This window comes from Cibotium barometz, chromosome 45 (genome assembly GCF_041138505.1).
Source record: "Cibotium barometz isolate CiBa-2024 chromosome 45, ASM4113850v1, whole genome shotgun sequence".
Classification (NCBI taxonomy): Eukaryota; Viridiplantae; Streptophyta; class Polypodiopsida; order Cyatheales; family Cibotiaceae; genus Cibotium; species Cibotium barometz.
In genome coordinates this window covers 42,011,618-42,034,777 of record NC_141090.1, presented here as the reverse complement: position 1 = coordinate 42,034,777, position 23,160 = coordinate 42,011,618, and the positions used below count along the sequence as shown (strand labels likewise).

The 23,160-nt window shown below is 42.5% G+C and overlaps 1 protein-coding gene across 3 annotated transcripts in view; it reads right to left on the bottom strand.

Annotated features, from left to right (window-relative positions):
• Positions 1-14,647, bottom strand: part of LOC147612778 (UDP-Glycosyltransferase superfamily protein) — a 126,313-nt gene extending 111,666 nt beyond the window's left edge. For 2 of the 3 annotated variants that reach the window (XM_086783381.1, XM_086783383.1), the window contains exons 1-4: positions 13,916-14,647; positions 13,515-13,568; positions 5,776-5,821; positions 5,635-5,695 (exon numbers count right to left, since the gene is read on the bottom strand). In XM_086783381.1, the coding sequence (XP_086639507.1) occupies positions 5,635-5,695; positions 5,776-5,821; positions 13,515-13,568; positions 13,916-14,037 (283 nt within the window). In that variant the 5' untranslated portion in view covers positions 14,038-14,647. The remainder of the gene's footprint in view (positions 1-5,634; positions 5,696-5,775; positions 5,822-13,514; positions 13,569-13,915) is intronic. The other variant, XM_086783382.1, reaches the window with a different exon arrangement.
• Positions 14,648-23,160: the final 8,513 nt, after the last annotated feature.

Here is a 23,160-nt window from a genome sequence, read left to right as displayed (position 1 = left end):
TTCTTCAGCCGGTACACATGATCCTGTTTGCCCGGAACAACAAATCCTGGCGGCTGATCAACATAAACCTCCTGTGTAAGCTCTCCATTCAAGAAAGCCGACTTGACGTCCATCTGGAAAACGGGCCATCTATGATGTCCTGCAAGTGCAAGAACGGTACGAATGGTAGTCATCCGGGCCGTTGGAGCGAAAGTCTCATCGAAGTCGACACCAGGGCGCTGAGCATAACCCTTGGCAACCAACCTCGCCTTGTGCTTGTCCAAGCTGCCATCAGCTCGGAACTTTGATTTGAAAATCCAACGCACACCAATCACCTTACGCTGCAGAGGCCGAGGCACCAAAATCCAAGTGCCATTCCGTTCGATAGCATCCAGCTCTGTCTGCATAGCATGACGCCAAGACTCATGTGAAAGAGCCTCGTCTACAGAAGTGGGATCAGAAGGACCATTAATAATTGTAGACATAAGAGCATAATTAACAAACATGTTGCCCTCATGAATTTGTTTCCCTGTAACTCTGGAAGAACGCCGAAGAGAACCAGGCGGAGGAGCAGAAGGAAGCTCACGTAACCCAGAGTCACGAACTGTCTGATAATACCAACCAGGTACAGATCTGCTCGAACTCGCCGGAGGAGGAGCAGGGTCATCATCATCTGACTGAGAATCCTCAGCTGGAGGTGTGACAGTAACAGCGGGAGCAGGAGGATGAGTAGGAGGAGGAGAAGGAGGTGCAGGAAGAAGAAGCTCACCAAGCTCACCACCCCCCTCTGAAGATGTAGGAGTCTCGTCGAACACCACATCACGGCTCACAATAACTTTACCGGCTTGAGGATCATAAAGACGATATGCCTTGGACACAGTGCTGTATCCGAGAAAAGTCATGCGCTGAGACTTCGAGTCCAACTTGGAGCGGTGCTCCTTAGGCACATGAACATACGCGGTACATCCAAATATCCGGAAATGAACAACAGAGGGCTTCTCACCATGGAAAGCCTCATATGGAGTTTTGTCGGGAAGAGCAGCAGTAGGAGACCTATTCTGAATGTAGACAGCAGTGGAAGCCGCCTCAGCCCAGAAACGTCGAGGTAATGAAGAATGCTCAAGCATAGCACGGGCCATCTCCATAATGGTCCTATTCTTCCTCTCGGCAACTCCATTCTGAGATGGAGTATATGCTGTAGTAAGCTGTCTCCGAATGCCATGTGTCTTGCAATATTGCTTAAACTCCTGGGATGTAAACTCACCCCCTCCATCGGTCCTGAGAGCCTTGACCGAGTGACCGGTCTCTTTTTCCACCTCGGCTTTCCAATCACAGAAGTGATGAAAAGTCTCATCCTTGGTCTTCAGAAAGAAAACCCAAGTATATCTGGTAAAATCATCCACCATCACGAGCATGTACAACGCCTTACTCAAAGACGCGGTACTCATAGGACCACATAAGTCTGCATGAATGAGAGCAAGTGATGTCGAAGATCTGTGTGTCGCCTCCTTCGGAAAGGCGGCTCGGTGCTGCTTCCCCTGTAAACAAGAGGAACAAGGAGAAGACGGAGCCTTGATGGTTGGTAATCCATCAACCAACCCATCCTTCGAAGCTCGCTGTAGAAGCTGATAGCTCAAATGGCCAAACCGAGCATGCCAAAGAGCAGAAGAAGCACCAGAAGAAAGCAGAGCGGTCAGTTTGTAGAGACCACTATCTTGGACTCCCTGAGCCAAGATGCTACCAGTCGCTTTATCACGAATGGTAATCTCATAACGAGAAAAGATCACCTCCGCACCCTGAGCTGTAAGAGCACTCACTGACAAAAGGTTAAAAGCCAAATCTGGAATATACAGAACGTCAGAGAAGTACCTCTTGTCCTCTTCAGAACGGAAGATGGGGATAGTGCCATGACCATGCACTGGCACAGAAGAAGAATCACCCAGAGTGATCTCGCCTGATCTGGCAGTGAAGTCCTCGAACCAATCTCGATGGGGTGTCATATGAGCAGTAGCACCGCTATCAACAATCCAAGACCGTGACTGAGAAGTCACAAGAGCAAGTATACGCCGAGTACCTGCTAAGAGAAGTATTCCATCATCCTTCTTGGGTTGAGACACCGCCGTTGAGGAAGAGTTCTTTGCTGCTTCATCACGCTTCTTCTTGTGACATTGGGGTGACTTGTGACCCTTCTTGCCACAATAGTGACATTCAATGTCTTTATTCTTTGAAGATTTGTTGTCTTTATCCTTATCGGAATCCTTGGAGTTCTTGTCAGAACCCCCTTTACCTTTCTTTTGTTGAGACTTCCCTTTATCTCGTGCTGCCAAAGCTCCATCAGGGCCACCGGAGGTGCCAGTCCGCTCCTCAAAGCGAGACTCTATCTGCATAATGGAGGGGAGAACATCCTCCCAAGTAACTGGAACAGGACGAGGAGAAGAAACCAGAGACTGAAAGTATGCATCAAACCTCTCTGGAAGTTTGGAGAGCAGCCGAATAGCCATATCCTCTGTGGAGATGTCCTTGCCACAAACAGCAAGCTCGTCCCGGAGATCTTTCATCTTCGAGATGAAAGCAGATAAAGATGGAAACGCAGAAACTGATAAGTTCATAAGTTGCTTTTCCAATGCCAAAATCCGACCCGGAGACTTAATCTCATAGAGATCTGCAAAAGCCTTCCAAACTTCATGTGCAGCATCAGCTGTACGCACATGAGAGAGAACAGCATCCTGACAGTTCAACATCAGAAAGGAAAAAACACGTCGATCATTCGACTGCCAAATATCAATATGTGCCTGAGTCACACCACCGGAAGCAAGGGTGGGAGGGGTGGCATTGGCGGGTGTAACAAGCCAATCCCAGAGATCCACGCCACGCAAGGCCGATTTCACCTTCACCTTCCATAGGGTGTAGTTGGAACCATCCAACTTGGCAGACTCTGCAAACATATGAAGAGAAGTGGGAGCAGCCATCACAAGAGCTTGGGCTCAATCTCAAGAAATGCACAATCTCTGAAAAAAAAGTGTCCTCCACAGGTACCAAGTGTGCCACCAAAGCCTGCAACACCACAAGCCCCCTCTGCAAAGGGAAAGAACCACTGGAGAGGAAAAACGCAGCAATGAAGAAGTGCTGTCCTGTAGAAAACAGGCCGCCTGCAGTCCAATCTCCAAGTGGGCAATGAAACACTGATCTCCAAGAGCCAGACGGCTGAATCGGTGAAGCCAATCTGAAGAGGAACCGACCAGCAGAGTGCTGTCCAGAAAACGCAGCAGCAAAAAGCTATGGATCTGGAAGAAAACGCAGAGGAGAAGTGCTGAAAACAGGGCTGAACTGGGGCAGCAGAAAGGTTGCTAACCTAGAGCTCTGATACCATGAAAGAGTGCACAGAGCGGAAGCAGAGTGGCACTAGAATGTGCTGAACAGAGAGTGCAAGAGAGAGAGAGATATGGAGCAAACTATGCTGAATATACTGAACCAAAACAGTCCCAAGCAAGAGACAGTGATAGTCTCATAAGTGAGGGAGCAAATAAGTACAAGACTCTATGAAAAATGAGAGGCCAGCACCCACTATTTATAGTGGGGAAGAGCTGGCCGACTGGAGCATGGAAACAGGCCGACTGGAGCTGTTGGACATGGCTCCCTAGAAAAATGCCAGAAAGGCTGGGAAAAATCCCAGAAAAATACTAAAAAAGGGGTGGCCAGCCCACAAACAAGGGCCATGCAAAAGGGGACCAAATGGGCACCATACAGAGCAGAAACTGGGGATGAAAGTGCTAACACAAACAATCATGTACCGATGAATCCTGGCGATAGAGCTTCAATTCTTCTTCTTGTGCATAAAGAAGAGCCTGCATACGGGTGAGTTCAGCCCTTAAGGCTATGGACTCTCCTTCTTGCATTTTCACTTTACCATGGGACGGTTGTCCCACATGTTCCTATTCCCTGGTATACACCACACAAGTATGTTCTTCCTATAAAGCATTGGAACTTCTACTAGACATTATGGCACACGTCAAGTGGTCCTGGACATGGATAAGCTATTGAGAAAGATATTCTGAAGGCTAGACCATGTGGGTTTGTGAGGGCGATAAGCATCATCCGGATAGCTCTTTTCAAGAAGGTGATTGGATTTATTTGAAGATCCAGAAGCAGCCTCATGCAGTTTGAAGAAGTGTCTGCCAAACTTGCTCTTAAGAAGAAAGGTCTGTTTAGGATCATTAAGAAGCTTAGTGCCGCCATCTTTCAGCTGGAGTTACTAAGAAATTGAAAGATGCATCCAGTGATTCACTCAAGAATCTTGTGGAGTACCATGGATTGAAGTTAGGCTATCCACCTGGTGAAGATTAACAAAAATTGGTGGATGATGGGGGACTGCAGGAGGTGTTGGTGCTAGAACAGGTGGTTCTTCACCAGTACAAAAGAGGCTTGGCTCTTGTTGTTGCAAGCAAATCCAGTACCTTCTCAAGTTTAATGGTTAATTGATCCAGCACACAGTGTGATTTGATGAGAACCAACTCAAAGATGATTCCTTCTCAGATCCAGCACACTGGTGTGATTCGATGAGAATCAACACAAACATGAGTCCCCGCCCGTTGTTGAAAGCTTATCAGGAGAAAAGAAAATGAGGACAATTGCAGTTCTAGTGAGGGAGGATGTGGCCCACCTCCACAGAATAGACTGACTGAGCAGCCAGCCAAGCAGCCACGTCAGTGGTCAGGACAGCCAGGCAGCAGCACCCAAGCCACACAGGGTACGTCAGGCAGGTCGAGAACAACAGGTCAGGCAGCAGGCTGACCAGCTCCCACGGAGCCCTAAAAAAAGGGGCTCCAACCCCCCTCACTTCTCATCAAGCATTATGCATCTTCTCCTCTCCAGCAAGCAAGACCACAAACGATTGAAAGATCCAGGAGACGGATCTGCAGCTAGCGTTTACTTCCAACCAGCAAGGTTCCTGCAGCTAGCATTTACTTCCAAGCAGCAAGGGTCATCTGCAACTTGGGTTGAGATCACCAGAGTAATCACCATTTGTACTTCAGAACAGTTAGTTGTTCATTCTTTTGATGTATATATTACAAGGATTAGGTTAGGTTATCTATGTGATTGTGTTTGCAAGTCTTCTGCTGCACACCTCTCCGTTAGGATTTTCACACCACTAGCACTCTTACAACAATCCAGCTAGATAGAACTACATAGAGATCTCTCATTGGAATTAAAACGGTGCCATATATGCATCACTGTAGGGTTGCTTATGTATGAATATCCACAGAGATCATGCATGAGCATCCCAAGAACGATTTACAACCTGTCAGATGTTCGTACTTCTTGTCAATGTAATGATTGCCATGTGTATCCCTCTAAATTTGATAACCCACCTTTTAGGTTATTCTTAAACTTAACAAGGAGGAGGGTGAAGCCTTACATACACAAGAACTTAAACCATCAGCGTTGTCATGCATAACATAGACTACAAGCAACAGCATCCCAAGTCACACGAGGATGCCTAAGAATAGGTGCAGATTATATATAAAGGCATGTCCAAATTTGTAAACAAAAGCCTCATCTTGTTCCAGACTTATTATCAGTAAGAATATAGTACTAGGTTTTCTAATGATGCATAAATATCTAAACAAAAACTATAAAGTGGGTATAAGCACTTGCTTTGTTGAACATCATTGAAGAGTTTCATCACGTCGCTTGAGTTAGCTACCGATCCTTTCTCCTGAAGAAGCTCGGGTATAGTCAGCTTGCCATTCAAACCAAGCAACAAAATCATAGAAAATAGCTGGCAACCAATCTCACCACCACTTGATGCAGCTGAATGGTGTCGACAGCATTTCCTTGGCTCCTGCAAAAGACAATGATTGAAATTCGTGATATTCACTAGTTTTGATAGCTCTTAACATCAATTAAGATCAATTTCTCATCTTTCGCCTCAGGAAAATAGCTGCCTTTATCATGCCATAATTCCTGTCATTAATCTCAAAAAGTTTCAAACTATAAAGACTCGCGATATGTACATACAGACAGACATGCATACATACATACATACATACACATACATACAAATGTACATACATACACTCACATACAACATGTAGAGACACACGTAAATGCACATACATACACACACACACTTTTTTTTGGGTAAATCCATGAACAGTATATTATCAATGAAATTTACATGAGAGTCTCCAAAACGGAGAGCCTCAACGGGAAATCAAAAGCAAAGAGAAACTATTTCCAAGCATGACTGATAAAGATCTCCTTGGTGGCAAGCATCATAAATAGATTGCCGTAAGGAGCTTCTAAAATACTGATAAGATTGCAAAAACGGTTTCCCAAAATATCTCATGTTGTGCTCCTGCCATATGGTCCAGAAAGCCCAATATCTGACCCAGTACAAAAGTAAAGAGTAATGGACCGTGGTCGTAGGGAGTATGCCAAAAAGCCAAAAGTGTTTCCCAAAAAAAGAGTTAGGGAAACGAAGGCGAAGTAACATGGAAATTTTGCGGATGAAGGCCTTAGTGCTGGAGCACGTCCAAAACAAATGAGGCACCGTTTCAGAAGGGGCCATGCATCCCTCCTTTATCTAACAGGGACAGATTACAAGATTGGCAGTTACACCCGGTGGGCTCAAATTCTCGTCCTGTTATTCTTTCTGACCTAATGGTTAGGACGACATACTCTTTCCTCCAGCCATCACCATGGATTCATTCACATGCTAATTCTCTTTGGCATATGACAAAATCACTTGCTTGGTGGCGAAAGAATCTTCGCAATTTATGGAGGAGTAAATTGCCTCTCAAGCAAAAGCTTTTCCTATGGCGTTGTCTTACAAGTTCCTTATCTGTGGGGGTCACTCTTACACACACACACACACACACACACACACACACACAGAGCATACATACATCAATACAAAATTTGAGCGTACACCGAAATTTGGCTTTCGGGGAGGACATACTCCACAATGGATCATATTTTCACATTGAGGGATATAAGATCCTTCATTAGTCATAAAATAAAAAACCGTCCACAAATGCCCAGGAGCGCCTGGCGTCCGCCATCGCTGCTCCGCTCCGGCTGACTGGTCTTCGCTGCTCCCGGCCGTCGACTCCCGTGCGTACCCGCCGCCCAAATACGCCTCCCGTCAGCGCTCCGTTCCGGCACGCCGGTAGCCGACCCGTCGTAGACGTCACTGTCCCATTCCCGCGGCCGCCGTCCATCCTGCTCCGACCTCCGCACGCGGCTGCCGTCCGTCCAGCGCCGACGACTCCAGGCCGTTCCAGGCCCCCGCTAACCTGCTCCGACCTGCGCGCTCGCCCTCTGCCTTCGTCCGTTGTTCGCGCCCTGCGCTAGCCATCGCTTGCCCGACCTTCGCCTCTCCGGTGCACCTCCGACGGCTCCCTGCCACTCAGACCCCCGGTGGCATTGTTGCTGAAAACTTTGCAAGAAAGCAAACTTGCAGCTCCACTCACAGGTAGAACAAGGGCTAGTTCCAGCCATGCTTTGAATATACATCGTGGGGAGTCTGCATTAGCAATGGGTGGTCTCTTTGATTCAGAAGAGCCTTCTTCTTATGAAGAAGCACATGAGAATGAGCATTGGTTGCAAGCTATGCAAGCTGAAATTTCTTCTATCATGAAGAACAATACATGGGATCTTGTGGAATTGCCTAAAGGCAAGCATGTCATTGGAACAAAGTGGGTGTACAAAGTCAAAAGAAAGTCTGATGGTACTATTGACAGGTACAAAGCAAGACTTATGGCTAAAGGCTACTCCCAGAAAAAGGGAATAGATTATGAAGAGACTTTTGCTCCTACTTCGAGAATGACCACAATAAGATCAGTGATTGCATTGGCTGCACATAAAGGATGGATAGTGCATCAATTGGACATCAAAACTGCATTCTTAAATGGGGAAGTATATGTAAATCAGCCCATTGGTTTTGTAGTTCCTAGGTTACACAAAGCATTGTATGGGTTAAAGCAAGCTCCAAGAGCTTGGTATGATAAGATACATGCTCATCTAACCAGCCAAGGTTATGAGAATAGTCCAGCTGAAAGCACATTGTATGTGAAGAAAACCGATGCCGATATTCTCATAGTCATCTTGTATGTAGATGACATGCTCATTACAGGTACTAGCAAAGCACAAATTTCAGATTTCAAAGCTGATTTGAAAGCTGAATTTGATATGTCAGTTTTGGGGCCTTTACACTACTATCTCGGCATACAGTTTATGCATACAGATGATGGCATTGTTATGCAGCAAACTAAGTACATAAAAAGTTTGCTAAAAAGGTTTCACATGGATGAATGTAAGCCCATTTCTACTCCAGTAGAACCAGGTGTACGGCTTACTATGCATGATATTGGAGAGCCTTCTGAGGCCGGCATTTACAGCCAAGCAGTGGGATGCCTCATTTACTTGTGTAACACGAGGCCAGACATATCTTTTGGGGTGTCTTTGTTGAACAAATTCATGCACAGCCCAGGCACAAAGCATTGGCAAGCAGTCACGCATTTTTCGTTATCTTAAGGGTACCCTAGATCTTGGTTTGTTCTATCCCAGGGGGCAGCTTGCAGCTTTATGCATACAGTGATTCAGATTGGGCTGGTGATTATGATACCAAGCAATCCACCAGTGGGAATTGTTTTTTCTTGGCAGTTCATGCATATCTTGGTTGAGTAAAAAGCAACCCACTGTTGCTACATCTACTTGTGAGGCTGAATACAGAGCAGTCTTTACAGCTACAGTAGATTGTGTATGGTTGAGGAGATTATTGGCTGATCTACGTGAGTGTCAGCAAACACCCACCACCATTCTCACTGATAGCCAGAGTGCTATGGCCGTGGCACGAAATCCAGTATTTCATGCACGTACCAAGCACATTGAGATTCATTATCACTATGTCAGAGAGAGGCTACATGCAGGGGAGATCAGTTTATCTTACTACCCTACACAGGATAATGTTGCAGATCTATTCACAAAGGCTTTACCTCGAGAAAAGTTTGAAGCTTTCCGCAAAGCTTTGGGCTTACTCTCATACAGAGAGTGATCTGCTACCTTGTACAGGTTCACACTTCCACTACAGGGGGGATTTGTAGGCATATGCTCACTTATGGTAGTGCTATGTGTGAACAGGGCTTAACCAAGGGCACTTTTTCCCATGTGGTTTTTCCCCTTGGACATCAAGTGTGAAAGGACACTCTAACATATAATATTTTGTACTTCTATATTATATGGATGTGGCACACATGCAAGGGTTGACTTGCATTTTGTGGATACCACACTTTTGGCTCTCCCTCTCTCTCTCTCTCATTTCTGCGTGTGAGCTTCTCCATCCTGCACCTAACCCTAATGTGCAGGTTTGTGCGTGTGAGTGTGTGAGTCCAACACCCAACAATACCATAAGTGTGCCTTCCCACCTAGCGCACCAAATAGCGAGCAGCGGACAAAGTAAAAAAGCAAGGCGGCCAATTGGTGCTTCAAGCATAGCCAAACACAAGTGGAAGAAGGTGCATCAAGGGTACAGTGGCGGGAACTCAAAGGCCAAATCTTGGAGAGCTAACGCACACCTATTTAGGCCATAGGACAGCACACAAAAAGCGGCCATCCACAATGGCAAAACGCATGAGAAGGGTGCCTCCAAGGGGGTGCTACAGACTGGCTAGTTTTTGGACGCAAGGGGCAGACACGCTAGCATTTATATATATGAGTATACGCTACTCCTGAGCCACTCCCGAGCTATATGAGTATATGCGGCTCCGTTGCGCGCCCACGCTGCCTCCCAAGTCCGTTGCGCCCACCCTTCCTCCATCGCGCAAGGATGAAACCTTCGCCTAGTCCTTGACCAACCTAATAGTAATATCCAACAAACCACCCCTTGGCCCACTACACAACCCTCACCCCGCTTCATCAACCCTCTTCACTGTCTCCAATGTCACTATAGCCATGCGCAAACTTTGAAATGGGGTGCCCAAAATCATGAGGATGGAGTGGGGAGCATATTGCCCACGCATGTGACACCCTTGACCCGCGTTGGTACACATGTTCAACAGTGCTTTAATCCATGGTTACTCCCCCTCATAGTCCACCAACACCATCGCCTCCATCCTCAAAAGCCACAGACCCATCAGACTCGGCAACTATATGACTATCATGATTGGCCACACACTAGCCAAGATCTATGGATTGGTGTTAGAGTGGGAACTTAACTCCACGGTGGAGATGCATAGATATAGGGACACAGGAGTTAGAACACGCCGACTTCCTCCACGCTGGATCACATTTTTACACTAAGGGCTATTATTGAGGCCGCCACGTCACAAAGACACCGTGTTTACTCCTCATAGTTGAAACCGTCATCTGGTAAAAACCAAAGTGCGGTAGACTAGCAGTCACCCTTCCGCTTGTAGTCTAGATATGAAAACAAATTGGATTGGAGTTGGAGTGCCCCAAATCTGAAAATAAAACGACACCTGTTGGCCCCAAAGCTTGGCGCCCCTTGCGGTATTTCTTTATTCAATTTCAAAAATATGTAAGGCTGAGTACAATGAAATCAGCCAAGAGAATACACCTGTATGTCCAATCTGACAGCCCACAATACCTCTTAGCACAGAGGATTCACACACATAGATCTGTGTCTCAAAGCAACATTCTGTGCCTCCCTCTGATCAGCCAAGACCATTCAGCAGGACAGTCTTGAGCATACATCTGGCATATCTCATGCACATGATTCAACAACTCAGCTCAAACATACATTCACTGTCCCAATCTCTGTTTCCACCCTTTTCAATCTGCCATACCCCTCCTCTCACAAGGGGCCAGATAGCACAAATCTGCAGCCGACATAAGCCAATGGAAAGAAAGACAGATGAACAAGTTCAGAGCTTACCAAGTCAGTGCGTGGTTCTGCACTCGTGAAACAGTTCGTGCCAGTCTGCACTTGACAACAACTGTCAGTACTGTTTCCCCTGCAATCACTTGACCTCTGCACCAACCAGGCTCTGGAAAAACTCTGTGTGCAACTGAAGATGCTGAATCTGTCCGTACAGGTCAGTAATTCAGCACTGCACCTGTCCGTACAGCTTCTACACACCTGTCTGAGTTTGTCCGTACAGTTCTGTACGGACAGTTCTACTGTCGCCTGAGTGTGCTGATGCGCCTGCTGTACCCGACTGTACCTGATAGTACAGTTCTGTACCTACAGCACAGCCCCGTCAGCAGTCGTACAGATATCTGTACCTACTGTCCGTACAATGACGTCTGCAGTACAGCTTCAGCAGTACTCACAGCGCCGCCTGTACCTGCTCAACCTCTGTCAACGCCGCCTGTACCAGCAAAGCATGCAGCAGAGAAGACAGCCGCCTGTCCTGCAGCAGTCATACACTTGCACACGTGGACTGTACGGGCAGGTCTGCACAGTAAACAGCAGCAAAATCCCCAAAACAACAGTCGACCAGCTTCCACGTTTTCTTCTCCTCTTCTCCACGATTGAGATTGCACGCATGTCTCCCAAAAGCAAGAGAGAGAGTGAAGAGAGAGAGGCATGCACTCCAAAAGTGGAGTTGCCCCCTCTCCAAACTTGTCCTAGGGCCCCAACTTTAATAATAATTAAAGTTCCCTAGGGGCCACTAAGGCCTAGGGGCAACCATACATAAAACATTAAAATATTAATGTTCTAGTTCCCCCCTTCACACCTGGAGACGTCCGCACATCCTTATCTCTGTCCGGGCACCCCAAATGTGAATCATTTAATATTTTGACTTAGCAACCACCATGCCCACACTTGTGCTGTTCCATTTTCACAGGGCCATGACATAGTCATGATATGGAATCTATAGTGCAGACTCTAGTACCTATTTATTCCTCATAGTCGTGATATAGAATCTATATTGTAGACTCTAGTACCTCTGAAGAAGTCTCTTTTTTGTCATTTGTTATGGACTCATTTTGACTCTCGAGTCTTCACTCAAGTCTTGGATCATGGATGTTGGTTACTAGGTATGTTGTATTTTATTATTGAAAGTTCATGGATGTTAAATGTTCATATTATTTACTTGTTTTGTCTATGAGACTTCAATCTGTACCTCTTGATTCTTAACTTTCAAGTGTTTTAAATGATTTAAGTTTTAATCCATAAATTCTTCTTTATGTCACGAATGTTTAAAGGCTTTGTATGATTATATCCCTCCTACCTCCCTTAAAACTCCCTTGCTGACGAGGCATTTTGTTTTCCGTTTCAGCTCCTCATTTTCGTTTCTCGGTTTCCCTCAACTATGCTCACAATTGTCCATCACTAGCTTCTTCTAGGTAACACCAACGACAATAATGTCGAGAGGCAATGGTGCCGAGGACCCCCCAAGGGGACGAGACGTCATACCAAGCTGATACATGGGCCATCACGACTTCCCATAGATAACCCACCAGTTGCAGCGTACCCAACGCTCATGGCCCTCCGGCCCACAACGGACCGCCCATGCCGCAACTTCAGATTCGCGAAATTCTTCAACGACACAAGGATGCTCCTCCACAAGTAGTGGACATGGCCAGCCTCTTTTCACCTATTCTCGATATTCTAGATGGATGACAAGGCATCATAGTCACAAGGGAACGGGAACGTTTTGGGGAACGGATGACTGTTTGGAACGGGAACGAACTGCTTGAATAAAAGGGAACGGAATCGGGAACGCCACATCATTGCATAAATGTGTTTATAAATTTACTTTATATATCTGTAAATGCTTTGGAAAGAGGCATAGTAAAGAAAGAACCTCAAACCATCTCAGTAGTGGCCATGATAATGCATAGATGTGTTCTACATGATACATAGTTCACTTATATTTCTTACATGGTCTGCGGTGCCATTTTGGAACAGGAACGGGAACGGCTATCTCTATGGAACGCGTTCCCCCGTTCCAAGAGCTTGGAACGACGTTCCCTTGTGACTATGCAAGGCATACCCCCCCCCAACACTATCCCACATCAATTTGAGAGTACCTTGTAACTTACACTCGTACTCACATGAACCCACCTTGTAACTTACACTCGTACTCACATGAACCCACCTTGTATTCACATGTCTTCACATGATTACTATGATGATGAGATAGCTACATAGCTAGTCCTTTTCAGCCTTTTTCAAGGCTCAGTATTTCATGGATTTATTGTACTACTTTTGGTCTCATAGACCGATTGGGTCTTTTGAAGCGTTAATATAACACTCTCTCTCTCTCTCTCTCTCTCTCTCTCTCTCTCTCTCATTTTTATCTTATAGAGTAAAAATTGATTAAAAATTCTCTCTCTCTCTCTCTCTCTCATTTTTATCTTATAGAGTAAAAATTGATTAAAAATGACCACATGTTGGGATATTGGTATATGTCTAACTAATTAAATTTCGTGTTTATGTCTAAATAAATATTAAATCACAAAACTAACACTCTAGCTGTACCACAATCATAAGTGTTGAACAAAAAATAAATGTCAGCTTGAGCCCCAAAAAAAATGATGACTCAGATGAGAGAATAATATACTTGAGATGAATTGACGAAAGAGAGCCTATATCATCAGCTTCGCCTTCATTGTTGCTGTAAATGAAAAGGGTTAAAAAGATTAATTGAACAACACAACAACTGACATTAAGCCTAATGTAAATTCAATGAAGCCAATAAGCATAGTTTGGCCAATGCAAAGGAAGCAACAGCATTCATATATAAATAAATATTTTTATTTTTTATTTTTTATTTTTTACACAAAACCATAAAAGATTAGAAGCAACGGCATTCATATCAAATTTTAAAAAACGCATACGCACATTTTAAATTTTTAAAAAAATAAAAAAAATCATATTGAAAAAAATTAAATGCATATGCACATTTTTGAAACCATAAAAGATTTTTTTACTGAAAATAGATTTAGATTGAAGGAAATTTACCTTGTGGTGGAGGCCCTGGCAGAAGCCAAGAGGCATGGATGGCGATGGAAAGTGAGAGAGAAACTACTGCTGATGACCGGGATTGCGCTAGGGTTTGTTGGATTGAGACGACAAAAGGCCATCTCGAGAGCTTGTTTGAAACCCAAAAAAAAAACAAAAAACAACAACGCCCTAAAAAAACCCCAAAAAAAAAACAACAACGCCCTTAAAAAAACAAAAAAAAAACTTGTGAAGTAGAGCAAGGTGACGTGGCAAACCCCTCCCTCCCAAAAGCCCGCCTCTCAAATGGGAGGTCGCACATTTAATTCATTACCCTCTCTCTCACACATTTGAGACCATTAAATTCAACGATTTTTTTAGGTAGGTAATAACTAGAAGTCGATATGAGCACAATGCAAACACTATTTTTTTACAAAAGTAAACATGGCGTGTGCATGTGTAGACCGCCTCGCCATTCCGATACTTAAACTGGAGTACAAACTTAAACCATACACTTTCAATTACTTAATCAAATTGAATAGAAAATAAGATAAGGTATAGAAGGGGTGACCATAAACACTTGAACGGAAAATACATGAATAGAAATACTTCACCACACCAGACAAAAGCATTGGGTGCAATCTCTCTCTCTCTCTCTCTCTCTCTCTCTCTCTCTCTCTCTCCCCCCCCCTCCCCCCGCGGCGACGTGTAGCTCCTTCTCCCACACATGGTATTTATTTCATATTCATCTTCATATTTTCAGCCCTTCAAGCCAATAATAGCACATTTTCCACTTTTGGGCTTTTGCTTTACATATTAATAACCTTGTCCAAAGTTTCTAAGGTTACATGACAAAACCTTTGCCAATAAATACAAATGGGCCTATACACACAGCTACTTGTGCACACACGCACACAAAATAATCTTGTGCACATAATATTAATAACCTTGTGCACATACGCACATAAAATCTAGCCACATGATAGGCTACAAATGATCAATAAAATTTTAATACATGATTAGCACATGATCTTCATCTTCACACCACTGCTCAGTCCCGCAACCCGTATGACACCTCAATCAGTACCCTCGTACAGTGTGATACCTCAATCGGTAGTTTTCCACACCAATCTCATGAAGCCATCCTCTTATGGATTTTGAAGACGGTTGTTGACAAGAATGTTATGAGAATCGCTCTTGAGTTATTGGAATTATATTTCTTGTTTCATATCGGGGATGCCTGTATGTACCGTGCCATTGTTGGACAAAATAGAAACATCCATGTGATGATTAATTTACAAGTAATGAAATAATTTGAAGACGGGTAATAAAAAATATACTTACTTGAGTTTATCGATTTATAATTTTGAAAATAGTTAACATAATAATTACAAACATAAATATTATATAATTAGAAAAAGGAATTTAAAAAATCCAAACAATGTTATGGCTAACAAATTCTAAAATCTTCTAGAAGTAAAGGCCCACACACATTATGAGCTTCTTCAATAGTTTATTCTCGTCGAAAGCTTCAAATACCACTTACAGGCCCCATGTCTTAGTTCGCTAGTCCTTTACATATTTATATTTGTATATATAGTATTATAACAAAATTTTAACTTTATTAAAAAATATAAGGGAATATATATATATATATATATATATATATATATATATATATATATATATATATATAAAGCATCTAGTAAAGACCCAATGGGCCTATGAAACTAAAGTGATACAATAATGTCCATGGCATATCTCATCACGGAACCAAAAATAAAATAGAACAAATCAAAAATATCTCGATGAAGATACAAAAATGTCCATGGAAATCACATCATGAAATACTAGGAACATAAAACATGAGAGAGAGAGAGAGATAGAGAGAGTCTATACAACAATGTGTCCCATCAATATCTAATATATGCTTTTTGAGTTTTATATATTTTGAGTTTTATGTGTTTTGAGTTTTATGTGTTTTGAGTTTTATGTGTTTTTTAGTAGACGCTTATACATATGTATAAAGCGTCTACTAAAGACCCAATGGGCCTATGAGACTAAAGTGATATAATAGTTGCATTCCTTACTAGTACGAATTCATTTAGTCTACACAATATGTCGTACGGAATAGGTGATGTGGCCTTTTCTTAAAACATCCCAAAATGGTCACTTTCCTAAATCAATTGGGTCCCATACGTTTTTCACTCTCTTGTTTTTTGTGCTACCATCACACTCGTGCATCCCATACCTCCACCGTCTATGCGTTGATGTACTTACTAGTGTCATACCTACTCATGTCATACTTGCTCAAAGGCATGGCTCTCTCTCTCTCTCTCTCTCTCTCTCTCTCTCTCTCTCTCTCTCTCTCTCTCTCTCTCTCAACCCTTAATCAAAATTAATCAAAATTAACTTTAATACAATTATCCCCAATTCAAATCCCCCTTTTTTTTTAAATTTTCCTCAATTTCATGATTCATCAATTCCCTAATTCTCGGAATTCATTATTCCTCTTTTTTCCTTCCCCTAAATGCCTGAATCTCAGGAAGCTTTCTTAGACCCTCAATCCCTCTAATTTTATATATTTCCCCCTATTTTAGAAATTCAACCCATAATGTGGCTTCTAATATTGATTTTTTGTAAATTTTAGCTTGACCCAAGATGTCAAAGGCATTGAATCCTTACATGGTTGCATGCTATCATCCTTAATACCACATCATCAGACAAGTTCACACACCCATCATTGTAAGTGTTGTTATTGTCCCTTGCAATAGTCTATCTCGATCACGTGGGTCATCTGTTACACATGTCAAAGATGGGGGCAAGGGAATTGGTGGGTGTCCAAGTGTTCCGTAGGAGATAGCTGATGCTATTATATAAAGGAGTGCCCCAATGATTTTCCACATGGCAAAGAGATACGTAGTACTATTGTTGATGACAATTTGTTTTTGGATCCTTTGCCTATAGATACAGCACCTAGAAGGAAGAGGGCTAGGTTTCTAAAGGAAGTGCCAGCTTCTTCTGCACCTATTGGTGGGGGTAGCCTCCTAGGCAACACAGGATTGATTTCTCCTTGCACTGTAATATTAATTCCTTCTTGATCCATGTCATGGATCAATGAGAAATAGCATAGGGCAAAGATTGAGATAGATCACACTCTCATTAAGTACAATATGCTGCTATTGTAGCTATAGGTAGTGTGGATGGGTGGATAGGTTTAGAGTACAAGATGAGGACCACCATGTTGAAGGAAGAGATGGAGAGGATTGAGGCTTCTCTCCAACCTATCAAATAAGGAGAGGATTGAGGCTTCTCTCCAACCTATGAAAGAAGGTTGGAAGAATTTTGGTTGCACCATCATTTCAAATGGTTGGAGTGACACGAGGCACCATCACATAATTAATACCTTGGTCTCTTAATGGCTTGGCATCTATTTTTTGTGTGTGTAGTTACAAGTAGGGGAGCGGATCACAACTGATTTTATCTATAACCACATTGTCATGCTATTGTGGAGGTGGGGGTAGAGAATGTGGTGCAGGCAGTTAAAGACAATGCTTGTAAAACTGCAAGAGAATGGGTGAGTTGATTAAGGAAGAGTTTCTAAGCATTCTGGCTTCTCTCCAACTTATCAAAGAAGGTTGGAAGAAGTTTGGTTGCACCATCATTTCAGATGGTTGTGGAGTGACACAAGGTGGCACCCCATAATTAATATCTTGGTCTTTCATGGTTTGCCACCTATTTTTTATGTGTAGTTGATGCACGCAAGATAGGGGAGCGGATCACAATTGATTTTATCTACCATCACATTTGTCAAGTTATTGTGGAGGTGGGGATGGGGGTACAGAATGTGGTGCAGGTAGTCATAGACAATGCCTCTAACTACAAGAGGATGGGTGACCTGATTGAGGAAGAGTTTCTAAGCATTGTGTCGACTTCTTGTGCTACACACTCCTTGGATCTTCTTATGGAGGATATTGGGAGCTTGAGTTAGGTAAAGCCTATTATCAAAGATGCAACATGCACAGCTTCTTTCTTTAGAAAGAAGCATCATGCATTGGCTATTTTTTGCTCCCATGGTGTAAAAGATATCGTATGACCTTCAAGGACTAGATTTGTTTACATGTATGTGGTCTTGGAGCATTTGTATAATGTTTGAGATGCTCTTCATCGATTAGTGGTTGATCCACCTTGGAGGAAAATGAATAATGCAAATCATGAAGTCACTAAGGGGACATCCAAAGAAAGGTGCTAGATGAGGAGTTCTAGATAGAAGTACATGGCATCACCATAGTCTTAACCCCTCTTTATCCTCTTGCATGTTGTCACATATATGGAGGGATCTACCATGGGAATACTTTATCATCTTTTCTAGAAGATGAAGAGAGAGCTTGCAGCATTCATAATCATCTCCCAAGCCAAGTGAATACTGAATTGTAATGTCTATTCAATATTTAGTATTTATAAATTACTATTCTCTTATCCTCAGTCTAAATTCATCAACCTTGAGTTAGAACTTAGACTCTAGAGAATTGTTTGTAGTGTGTACTTATAGCTGTAGACATTGAGACAGGGTGGATGAGATTTTACACCTTATAGAAAGGAGATGGGATTGGATGCGTTGTCCAATTCATGGTATGGTAGCACTATTGCATCCTCTTTACAAGAGTGCAGATCTTTTAAGGACACCACACTTCTACCCATGAGAGATTAGTACATGAGTTGTGTTTTGACATACGAGCTGTATAGGTACACATAGACCAAGAGATATAGGATACTCAGATAACCTTGGATAATTCTATAGTTGCGGTGTTTCTATGCTACCAAAGGTGTGTAAGATACCTCTTGATTGGTGGGAGAGACACATGGGTATCCTCAGTCCAAAATTCATCTCTGGTGTGTAGGGTGAATGCTTTAACATTTGTTACAACTAACTTACTAAGTACTTACTACTAAGTTACTAGCATTAATATGCTTGAATCTTTGTGGATGTAAGGATTGTTCCTCTGGAGCCTATGAGAGGAACTAGAGTTCCTACTCTCTTATCCACACAAATATCCAAAATGCATGAGCACATTGCAACTAGAGAGGTTGGTATTTTGTAAAGCCAACTTTTGACTAATTCAGAATCTTGGAAAGATGGATAGACCATGACATGTAAAACAAGTAAAAGTGATAAGTTATGACATACACTTCATAGTAAGTTTAAAATGATTATTCACTAATAATTACTAGTGAATACATGCTCCATAGGTTGATGTTAAGGAGCTTGAGCGTGACAAACAGCAGCATGCTGAGGAGAGCGACATAGTACATGATGGAGTAGGGAGAGATATAGAGACAGCTTCACAGAGAGAACAAGGGCATTGATAGACGAGTCACTCGAGCTCTCACAACCACTTTTCTCACTTATTTAGCTCAATAGAGTTGTCCTTCCACCTCTAGATGCATTAGGGTGTATACTCCTAGTACATTCAAGAGGGAGAGCCACTAGAGCGACTAGTAGAGGTGATCTTGAGCACCAAATGCATTCTTCTAGAGGAGAGACCTAGGACCTCTAACATTGTTGAGGAGACATCGGCGGGTAGTACTGATGTACAAGGTGATGTGGGGGAGCGAGAGCCACTATATGATTCTGATGAGAATCCCCTCATAGATGGAGACTACTCATCATACTCATCTTCAAGCTTGGATGATGAGTGAGAGCCAGCTATATGGCTATTGGTGTTATTTCAGCTTCAGTAGGAGTTCATGTTGCATGATCATAGCTCATTGACATTTATAGAGCATAGATGTTTGAATTTCAACTATTTTTTCCTTAACTTTGTGTACCAGTGTTTCTAAATTATAAATGGTTATTACACACACACACACACACACACACACACACACACACACATTATTTCAAAAAGTGAACGTACTCAAAGTACTCAACTAGATGGGTACTTTACGTACTCATCTGCATACTATAGTGCACCGCACCATACCTATGGCCTAGCCCCTCTAACCCACAATAGGCCGTCCATGCCGTAACTTCAATTTTGTAAAATTCTTCATGACACAAGGATGCTCCTCCCAAGTAGTGGACATGGCCAGCCTCTTTTTACCTATTCTCAATATTCTAGATGAATAACAATAATGCCCCCCCCCCACCAACACTATCCCACATCGGTTTGAGATTACCTTGTAACAACTTACACTCATGCAAAATTATTCGATGACACAAGGATGCTCCTCCACATGTAGTGGACATGGCCAACCCTCTTTTCACCTATTCTCAATATTCTAGATGGATGACAAGGATATTCCCCCCCACCAACACTATCCCACATGGGTTTGAGATTACCTTATAACTTAGACTCATACTCACATGAACCCCACCTTGTATTCACATATCTTCACATGAGTACTATGATGATGAGATAAATAGATAGCTAGTCCCTTTTAGCCTTTTTCAAGGCTCAGTATTTCATGGATTTAGTGTACTACTTTTTAGCCTTTTTCAAGTCTCAATATTTCAACCCCGCCTTGTATTCACATGTCTTCACATGATTACTATGATGATGACATAGATAGATAGCTAGTTCTTTTTAGCCTTTTTCAAGGCTGAGTATTTTGGATATATACATATGTATTCCCCCTAATCTAGTCTCCCTAATTTTATAAAATTTCCCTCAATTTTATGATTCATTAATTCCCTAATTATCAAAATTCATTATTCTCCCTTTTTTTCCCCTGAATACCCAAAATTTTCCCAATATTAGGAAACATTCATGAAACTTTCATGGACCCTCAATCCCTTACTTTTATGTATTTTCCCCAAATTTTCATTCCCCCTATTTTCAAAATTTAGCCCATAATGTGGCTTCTATTGATTTTTGTAAATTTTAACTTGCCAAAGGCACCAAATGCTTATTGGGCTTATTGGATTACACACATCATAATCCTTAACATCACATCAACCACAACAGCAGGTTCAGGCACCCGTTATTGGAAATGCCATTATTGTCCCTTTGCAGTAGTCTAGCTCGATCACGTGGATCATTCACCACATGCCAAGGATGGGGGGCAAGGAATTGGTGGGTACCCAAGTATTCCACAGGAGATGATGCTCTTATAAGGAAGAACCCCAGGGAGTTCCAACATGCCAGAGATATTTGTAGCACTATCATTGATGATGATGTGTTTTTGGATCCTTTACTTATAGATGCAACAACTCTAGCAGGAAGAGAGCAGGGGTTTTTGAGTATGAGGAAGTGCCAGCTTCTTCTACACCTATTGGGTAACCTCTTAGCAATGCAGCATTGATTCCTCCTTGCACTCCATGTTATGGATCAAGGAGAAAATAATGTAGGGCATAGATTGAGATAGAGTGCACTCTCATTGAGTGCAATATCTCTTTCAATGCACTACGTATGGACTAGTGGAAGAGGATGATTGCCAACTGTTGGCAGTGTGGATGGGTGGATAGGTTTAGAATACAACAAGATGACCACCATGTTGAAGTAAGAGAAGGAGAGAATTGAGGCTTCTCCCCAACCTATCAAAGAAGGTATGGAAAATTTTGGCTACACCATCATTTTAGATAGTTGGAGTGACATGAGACGACACCAAATAGTTAATATCTTGGTCTCTTCATGCCTTAGTACCTAATTTTGTGTGGAGTTGATGCAAACAAGGCAGGAGAGTGAATCACAACTAATTTTATCTACCACCACATTCATCAAGCTATTGTGGAGGTGGGGGTACAGAATGTGGTGTAAGTAGTCACAAACATGCCTCTAATTGCAAGAGGATGGGTGACCTGATTAAGGAAGAGTTTCCAAGCATTGTGTGGACTCCTTTTGCTGCATGCTCCTTGGATCTTCTTATGGAAGATATTGGGAGCTTGAGTTGGGTGAAGCCTGTAAATCAAAGATGTGACATACATAGCTCCTTTCTTTAGAAATAAGCATGAAGCATTAGCTATTTTTCGTTCAAATAGTGCGAAAGATATCGTGTAATCTTCCAAGACTAGATTTTCTTATATATATGTGGTCTTGGAACGTTTACCTGATGTGTTCAAGATTCGATGCACCTTGGAGGCAAATGCATAATCCAAATCATTAAGTCACAAAAGGACCATCCAAATAAAGATGTTAGATGAGGAGTTCAAGATAAAAGTACATGGCATCACCATAGTCCTGAAACCCCCTTTTATCCTCTTGCATATCATAGATATAGAGGAATCTACCATGGGAATATTCTATCGTCTTTTCTAGAGCATGAAGAGAGCTTGCAGCATGTACAGTCAATCTTTAGATCCAGGTGAATACTAAATTATAATGTCTATTCAATATTTAGTATTTATAAATTACTACTATTCTCTTGTCTTCAATAAGAATTCTTCAATATTGAGTTAGAACTTAGACTCTAGAGTATCGTTCATAGTATGTACTTATGGATGGTGGCATTGACGGGGTGGTGAGATTTTTCACCTTGTAGTAGAGAGGAGATGGGATTGGATGTGTCGTCCAATTAATGGTATGGTAGAACTATTGCATCCTCTCTACAAGAGGATGAGAGTGCAGATCTTTTTAAGAACGCCACGCTTCTAGCCATGAGAGATCGGTACACAAGTCATGTTTTGATGGATGAAAAGAATGTACATATAGACTGAGAGATGATAGGATACTCCAATAACTGTTAGCATAGCCTTGCTAACATGGGAAAATCACATGCTCCTACACACATAGCCGTGGAGTACACATGTACACATGAGCATGGAGTAGGAGGCTTGGATCAAGAACAAGATAAACATACAAGCATAACATTATAGTGTATTCCATATCCATGTCTCACATATTGTGTGTACAAGAGTCATGTACAATATATTGTGTATTGTGTATACAAGAATCATGTATATTGTGTGTGCCAGAATCATGAGTAAGAATCATGTATAATTTGCATACAAGAGGCGCTTTATATAGCATCCAACCATGTGACTCTTAGGATACCCATGTGACTATCGGGCTCCCATATGCTTTACAAGATCCTAACTCTCCACTAGCCCTATTGTAACCACTTCTTGATATGACATCTTTTAATAACCAAATCCCACAACTCATTAGCTGAAGCTAATGCTACTAATGCTAGGGGGTGCTCACACCCAAGCCAATGCCAAAATGCTAGGGGGTGTACACACCCGTCAACACCTCTCTTCCCCTTTGTTTAGTTGGGAGTGTAATATCTCATATCAATGCCAAGTACATCATGAAAATATATGAATA